At 41.7% G+C, this 8,058-nt stretch overlaps 1 protein-coding gene across 1 annotated transcript; it reads right to left on the minus strand.

Annotated features, from left to right (window-relative positions):
- Nucleotides 1-1,348: 1,348 nt before the first annotated feature.
- Nucleotides 1,349-5,939, minus strand: LOC123256281 (lithostathine-like). Its single transcript, XM_044684934.1, has 6 exons — nt 5,851-5,939; nt 3,677-3,762; nt 3,342-3,466; nt 2,890-3,027; nt 2,077-2,188; nt 1,349-1,416 (listed from the first exon to the last, which is right to left on the minus strand). The coding sequence occupies exons 1-6, from the start codon at nt 5,937-5,939 to the stop codon at nt 1,349-1,351; spliced, it is 618 nt and encodes a 205-aa protein (XP_044540869.1).
- Between the last annotated feature and the right edge of the window lie 2,119 nt (nt 5,940-8,058).

The following is an 8,058-nucleotide window of genomic DNA, read 5'->3' on the forward strand; positions in this document are numbered from 1 at the left end:
TCACTCCAGTTCTTCCTCTAGTGTCCAAAATTATTGGGGAAAGACATAGGACTATGTGAAAAAGGAATGTATTCCTTTTCCCTTTTTTGACTGGGGATACCTGTGATGAGTTTGACTTGGGCCAGAAGCAAGGAATGTGTGAGGGAAATCATTGGATAAATTTAGTCATGAGGGTCAAACAGCCAGAAAAAATGGAGCAATGGAGTCAAGAATTTTGCAAGACCAGGAGGGCAGTATGATCTTCCCTGCAACACCCCCTGGAGTGCCCTCAGGGGTGGCCCAGGCAAATTAGAAAATCATGATTGGCTAGTGAGACATGTGCTAGGAGGCAGAGATTAGGCTAGATGAATTGAGGCAGGAGGGGAACTCATGGGGTCTGGACATCCCTGTTTTCTGGTGACTACTCTCCTCAGTGTCAGGAAGGTAAGGGGTCCAAAGTGACAGATACAGATTAGCCAGATAATTACCTTTATACCTCTCTCCTATCTTTGCCCTCTTCTTCCTCCTACTACTTTTGATTTGATAAAATTATTCATCGACAGCAGGTCTCTAATTTTTAATTCTTACACTGAAATCCAGGGTTCTGGCTTTTAAGCATTCTATCTCTGTCACCTAGATAGTTTTTCTGAGCCTCAGTTTCCTCATCTTTAAACATGGTGCTCATTTCCCCAGCCTGACATGATGAAAGTACTTTATAAATCATGAAAAACCATCAAGCTGAAAAACCAGAAATTCATGCAAAAAATCCAGTGTCAGGTCAGAAAGTTTATTCAACAACACACAACCATTGGAAGAGGCTTCAAAAGAGGCATTCACAAACATAACACAATGAGCAAGAAGCTGAAACAAAACCCTCCCTAAGTCACATCCCTATGGGAAGGAGTGCACACAAGAAATCCCTATCCTTTCCTCCCAACAATATAAAAGGAAGAATTATGTGCATGAAGTCTAGCTTGGTTCTTCAATTCCACATTATCAAAATTTTTATTTTAAAAGATGTCCTTGCCTTGTTGCTTCAGAATTCTCATTTTTAAAATATTTGAAAGAAATAATAACACAAAAACCCCTGCAACTTGCTCTCTTCTATTTAAAAAATAAAAGTATGACCATTAATTTTGCAGTTTTGTATTGACTTTCAGTTAATGGTGGAATATGACATGAAAAGTCCTGGGGTAGGAGATACATGAATGAGGAAAGTAGAGGGGAAAGAGAAGTGGAGAAAATCAGGGGAGAACAAAGGGGGAAGGAAAAGGCTTTTGTGAGGAAAGCATATGGGCAAAAGACCATCATTGGCTGTGCTTGAATCCAAGGTAGCAGAATGCCAACCTCTTTTTCTGCCTGATCCTCTTTAGGCCTTGAATTTGCAGACATAAGGGTATTTCTTCTCACAAGGTTCATCTCTCCAACTGTGAAATCCTGCAAAGAGATGGCCCAGCTTTCATTGGAGAGACAGGTTTAGAAGGAGAAACCCAAGTCTGATGATCGGCTTCCTGGCCAAAAGTCCCACTCACTCAAACTGGCTCTTGTGTTGCAAAGGAGAAAGGAGAGGAAAGAGAAGAAGAGGGAAGGAGTTGGGGGTGGGGGAAGCAAAGAAGAGACAAGAAAAATGAAAGAAAGGAAGAAAATAGAGGAGAAGAGGGTTAGGAAAAGGAAAAGGAAGGAAGAAGGTGAGAGAGGAGAAAAAGAAAAAAGAAGTGTCCACAGAAGGGTAAAGGAGAAGAAAGAAAAGGAGAAAAAATACCAGAGGCAGAAGAAGGCAGAAAGAAGAAAAGAAGAGGAGAGAGAGGAAAGAGGGAAGAGGAGAATAGAAGACAGGAAAGAAAAGAAAGTACAGGAAAGAAAAGGAAAGGAAACAAGAGAAAAGATGAGAGAATGGAGCAGAAGAAGGGAAGAGAGAAAAGAAAGAAGGGAGGGAAAATGGAAGAGAGCAGATGAAATTGGTGGGGGGAAGAGGAAAGTCATTCCCATATTCTAGGAAGGAGATGACCTCATGCATTTAGAGGTTCACGGAGTGCATGGAGAAAAACAGTACTGGATAAAAAGAAAAAGTATGATTATTTTTCACTCTCAGCTCACCTGACTCAAAACTCAAGCTCACACAATAGCTGGGACTGGATTTATTGGGAAAGCCCGTCTCCCAAGCTTGGTAGAGAAAAAGGGCATTGCTGCTCCATCGCCACCTGCGATTCTGTGGGGAAAAGATGAGGCAGAGAGATGCTTAGAGATGAGTAGACACCTCCCCCCAACCAACCACTTCAAGGAACAGATCAACTGCTCAAGTCTCAAAGCTTCATGGGGATTATTCTATTCTCTACATCTTTGCAGACATTGCCATCACTGCTGTTGCTTCTGTAATTCCCCAACCCCAGCCCATTTCTACACTCATGATGTCCTCTTTACAAGAGTCAGGCAGAGCCTACTCCACAAGCCACATAAAGGAACCCATCTCTAACTCCTGTGCCTCATCCCTCTATCTTTTGCCCCATCCCCTACTCTGACTGTGCTGAACCTCAAGGGGACTCCTTGGCCATGGGACCTCTAAATGCCATTGTTCCTGTTTTTCCCTTTTGTGCCCACCAGACTGCTGACTGTAAAGGGTTCTCTGGGGGATGCTCAGGGCTGAGCACACAGCTGGGCAAAAATGACTTGTCCAATGGTGCAGAGATTCAGGAAGGAAATAGGTGAAAACTAAGGACCATGGAGCAGCACCATGGAGACCTCCCTTCTGTCCTCCACCCAAATCTTCCTGCTCCCTAAGGCAATGCTCCTATTTCTTCCCCAGTCCCAATGCTGTTCTGAATGCCCCAATCTTCAAAGAGTGAGCTGTGCATCTTACGTTCAACTTTATGCTGCAGGGTATAGAAAGGGAGAAAGTCATTTAGGACTCACCTTGTTTGGGTCATGCAGGCCAATCCAGATGGGGCTCTGGACACCTGGATACTCTTTGATCATGGTGGTCACAAAATCAGCCTCAGCCTTATTGAGCAGGGACACCAGGTGGCCTGATGGGTGGACCTGGCACAGTAACTGTGTAGAGCAGAGAATGAGGAAAGGTAACTTGGAGAGGCAGAGAGCAAAGGACACCAGAGAAGGCATCAATAGATAAAACAAGGTAGCGTCGGGGGAGGAAATCATGGAGAAATGGCTATGAAGGAAAAGAAGTGTCCTGGGGGGACATAGAAAAAGGAGGAATCTGGCTGTGCAGTCTCTTGAGAAGGGAAGAGCTAAGAGAGAGCTGAGGGATTAGGGACTAAATATGACCCCATTTCTGATTCCAAAGTACACCAAAATAGTGAGACAGGCACAGACACCCCTCTCAGAGATCCCTCTCCCCAACAAACCTCTGCACTGTTCCAGGTCTCATTATTAATTACTCCCAATAAGCCATAGCAGTGGGAACCATGGAAGGCAAAGCCCTCAGGGCAGGAGCTCCTAGCAGAAGGGGCATCAGCAGCATCCTCTTGGCCTGGGAGAGGGAGGACAGGTGTCACATGGAAGGAAGCTGAGGCTCCTGCTCTTTGCAACTTGGTCTTTGAACCCTAGGAACCTCCAGCCTCTTCTCTGTTCCACTATCCTCACTTTCTAGCCCTTTCCTTTTTCCTCTGAAATATATCAAAGTTCTAGCATTTTTCTAGGCCCAGGTGTGTAATAAAGGGAGAGTCATTGAAGGACTCACCTTGGATCAGACCTGGGAGCAGCAGGCAGGTGAAGAATAGCCCTGACAAGGTGGGGGCCATCATGGGAGATAACTTCACTTTGAATCTGAGGAGGGGAGAAGAGAATTCTTGGTCTCCCTGGTAGGTCCTATCATGGAAAGAATGGAACCAGAAGGGTGACTCAAATCTGAACAGAGCCAGGGTCATACAATTATTCTTCTGTCTTAGTCTGGGCTGAGACTGAAGCCCCTGCTTTCCTTTTTCCTCCCCTTCCTGGAGAATCTCTAAGTATCCTGACTGAGGTCTGCACAGAACCTCGTTGTGGGGAAAATAGAGGAAGAGAGGAAGAAAAAGGATAGAGAGCCTCCTTTTTAGGTAATGTTTAGAATTCCCCTCTACTGACATCTCCCTCCCAGATAACTATTTCCTGAAGTATATTGTCCCCTCCTACCACCTGAGAAGGGAATAGCTTCAAGAGACTAAAGGGACCAAAACGCTCAGATCCCGTCTCCTTCACTTACCAGATTGGCAGAACTAAGGAATAATGTGTCTGACCAGGCAGGGACAGAACCTTTATAGTGAGAAGGCTAAAGGGAGATTAGGCATGGGCAATGGGGGCAGAGGAATGACAAGGAAGAAGCAGGGGGTGGAGTGAGGATCAAAACATGTGTTGATAGAGACAGGAGGACTTCCTGGCAGAGGGGCTGGCATTTCTCAGTCTGGATTCAAGAGCAGGCAGGATCATTAAGGTCTTCCCAGAATACAGGGAGGGACTTAGGACTGGTCATTTCCCAATGGATGGCAGCTGCCTTGTTCCCATAGCCCTTGGAAACTTTGATCAAGATTGGTATTTGAAGCAAGAAAGAAATATATACAGGAATAAGTGAGTTTTCTAGAGAATCTGGAAGGACACAAGAATCTGGGAAATGTCTGGCACCCTAGACCTTGCCTTTCAGAAGGAAAGAATTCCAGGCAATGGAGGCAAGATATCATACTTGATGTGTGACCCTCTGTCTTCCTTCTAATTATTGGAATTTCTTGGTCAAAAAAATCTGGTCTCAGATTCTTGGAAAGGGCCTCTTAGAGATCACATAGAACATTTTCTAGAATTGATTTGGGATTGAGTTGACTTAGTGAACAATACACAGAGTACTCTGTAGCTTCCTCAAATCCCAGCTTGGCCCCAAAGAGAAGAGACAAGAGCACATAGGAAGGATCAGTAGCAGATCTCCCAAAATCACCAGAAAAAGAAATAGCCCCAAATCTCCTGGGCCTTAATGGAGACATGTGGCATTCCTCTAAGAAATATGTACTCCCTGTCTCTCACCTCTCTTTCTTTTATATGATGATGTGCTAGATTTTAAACTGTTTTCCTCTACATGAGACATGGACTGATGGAAATCAGTTTGATTCCTATCAATTGATAACTTTGGAGATACCTGGCAGGCCCTTAGGGTTTCTAGAAGTTTATTTAAACTAGATGATCCTCATCAGGATATGCTGTAGTTTAACCATCAATGACTCACAATGTGGTTCCAGAATGATCTCTGGAGAGGATATAAGCAACCCTTGGGTCATTTGGCACAATCACCTCCTTTATTTTGAATACCAGACTTGCAAATCTAGCTCAACTTCATCTGTCTTGAAATACTGCAATAGTCTGCTGAGAAGGCTCCCTTCTAGTCTCTCCTCACTTAGGAAGTTCAATGAGGATCTAGTAAAATTTGAATTTGTCTCTTTGTCACTTGAGAACTAAATGAGTCTCACACAGTAATCTGGCATACTGTTGTTGTTTAGACATTTCAGTTGTCTCACTCTTCCTGATCCCAGCTGTCATTTTCTTGTTAAAGACATGAGAGTAGTATCCCATTTCCTTCTCCAGAATCTGGCTGATAGCTGCAAACTCAAGATTGTGGCTCAGTAGCAGGGAAAATTGGAACTACTTGGAAAATTCTTCCAAACCAACCTTCAAATAGCCTCCCAAAACAACTGAAGTCAGAGAACCAAAAAGGACGCAGAACTGAAGGGGCAATCCTGTGGAAAACAACTTGAAAGGTAGGCATAGAGAGTTGATTTTCAGAGCATAAGTGGGAACTGGAAGCAAAAGTGCACAAGTAAGAGATACAGCTGACTCCTCCATAACTACTGTGCCAAGTTTGAGCCTGAGCATAGGTCACGTTGGGGATCTCAGCACCTTGCCATAGCCAACACCACAGCACCCTTCACCCATCCCTTGAAGTCCTGAGTGCTAGCACCAACCTGCAATGAAGCCCTGAAGACCATAGTGGTTGGCCCTTTCAACTCTAGGCTGTGTTGAATCCCTTAGTCCTAGGGAAAATAGCTCAAAGTGCTCTACATCCTTCAAGCGATCATTAGAGGAGACAAAGTCAATAGTTTTAAGAATTTCCAGTACACATGAATAAAAAAAGTTGGGAAAATGAGAAAATAGCAAACACCTAACCATAGAAAATTTATATGGAAAAAAAGAACAAGAAAATGATTCAGTAAGGAACAGTGAGAGCAAAGCAACTACATGCAAAATTCAAAGTAAAATGGGAATTGGTCTCAGCCACTTGAAAAACTCCAAAAGGAATTGAAAAATCAAATAAGAGAAGTGGAAGAAAACTGGGGAAAAGAAATGAAAGCAAAGCAAAAAAATAAAAGCTTAAAAAGTTAAATTGGTTTAAGTTAGAAAAGAGGCATACAAATCCAATGAATAATAAAATCCTTAAAAAACAGAATTGACCTACTGGGAAAAACAGGTAAAAAAAGTCCAGTGAAGAAAAGAGTTACATGAAAAGTAGAATGGACCAAATGGAAAAGAAGGATCAAAAGTTCTTGGAGGGAAGGGCAGCTGGGTAACTCAGTGCACTGAGAGCCAGGCCTAAAGATGAGAGGAACTAGATTCAAATCTGGCCTCAGGCACTTCCTATCTCTTTGGTCCTAGGCAAGTCACTTAACCCCCAATGCCTAGTCCTTACTCCTCTTCTGCCTTAGAACCAATACACACTATTGATTCTAAGACAGAAAGTAAGAATTTAAGAAAAAAATTCATGGAAGAAATTCTGTCTTTAAAAATTAAAATTAGGAAAATAAAAGGAAATGACTTAACAGGACATCAAAAAACAATAAAACAATCAAAAGATTTAAAAAATGGATAAAAATATGAAATATTTCATTGAAAAAAACAACTGATACTCCCTGAAAGTCATGGTTTTTTTTAAAAAGCCTAGACATTATATTACAAGAAATAATCAAAGAAAACTGCCCTGAGATTCTTGCACAAAAGGCTAAAACAGAATCCACAGATTACTCTCTTCAAGAAATCCTCAAATGAGCATGCCCAGGAATGTTATAGCCAAGATCAAAAGCTTTCAGTCCAAAGAGAAAATGCTGCAAACAGCCAGAAAGAATTCATTCAAATATCATGGAGCCTCAATTAGGATTATACAGTATCTGGCATATTCTACACTGAAGGATCAGAAGTCTTGGGAAGCAATATTCTGGAAGAGAAGGGAACTGGGTTTACAACCAAGAATTACCTACTGACTAAAACAGATATATTATTTCAGGGGAAAATATGGCAATTTAATAAAATAGATTTCCAAGCACTCCTGAAGAAAATACGAGACCTAAATGGAGAATTTGATGTTCAAACCCAAAATGCAAAAATAAATAAATAAAAAGGTAAATAAGTAATAGAAAAAATTTAAGGGACTCAGGTCTAAATGTTTATATTCCTACTTGGAAAGACTTATTTGTAGATATTCATTTTTTTTATTATGATCATAGCAGTTAGAAGGAGTGTATATAGAGGGTATGGTAGTAAGCTGTTTAGGATGAAATGCAAAAAAATGAAAGCGTCAAAAAGAGGGTTGCACTGAGAAAAATGAAAAGAGAGAGGTAAAATGTGATAAATTAAATTATGTAAAGAGGCACGAGGGGGGAAACCTATTACAATGAGGATGAAGGCAGTGATGAGTAATACATAAACTTCACTCTCATTGGAATTGAATCAGAAAGATAATAATAATCAGATTCTTTAGGATATAGAATACTATATCACCCTTTAGAGAAGTAGAAGGGGATTAAGAAAGGGAGTAGAGGGGAGGGGAGCAATATAAAGGAGGGTGAGTTGGGAAGCATGTTTAAAAGACTCTATAGAGAGGTAGGAGGGGAATAAGATGAGTGTTGGTGGGAAGGGGAATAATATAAGGGTGAGGGAATGGGAAGAGTGATTAAAACAAAACTCTTGTGTGGAGGGATAGGAGAAAAGATTAAAATGCAGGATTAAAATGGGAAAACAAGACAGAAGGGAATACACAGGTGAAAATCATAACTGTGAATGGAAATGGGATGAACTCACCCATAAAACAGAAGTGGATAGTAGAGTGGATTAAAG

The sequence above is a fragment of the Gracilinanus agilis genome, unplaced genomic scaffold (assembly GCF_016433145.1).
Source record: "Gracilinanus agilis isolate LMUSP501 unplaced genomic scaffold, AgileGrace unplaced_scaffold57556, whole genome shotgun sequence".
NCBI lineage: Eukaryota > Metazoa > Chordata > Mammalia > Didelphimorphia > Didelphidae > Gracilinanus > Gracilinanus agilis.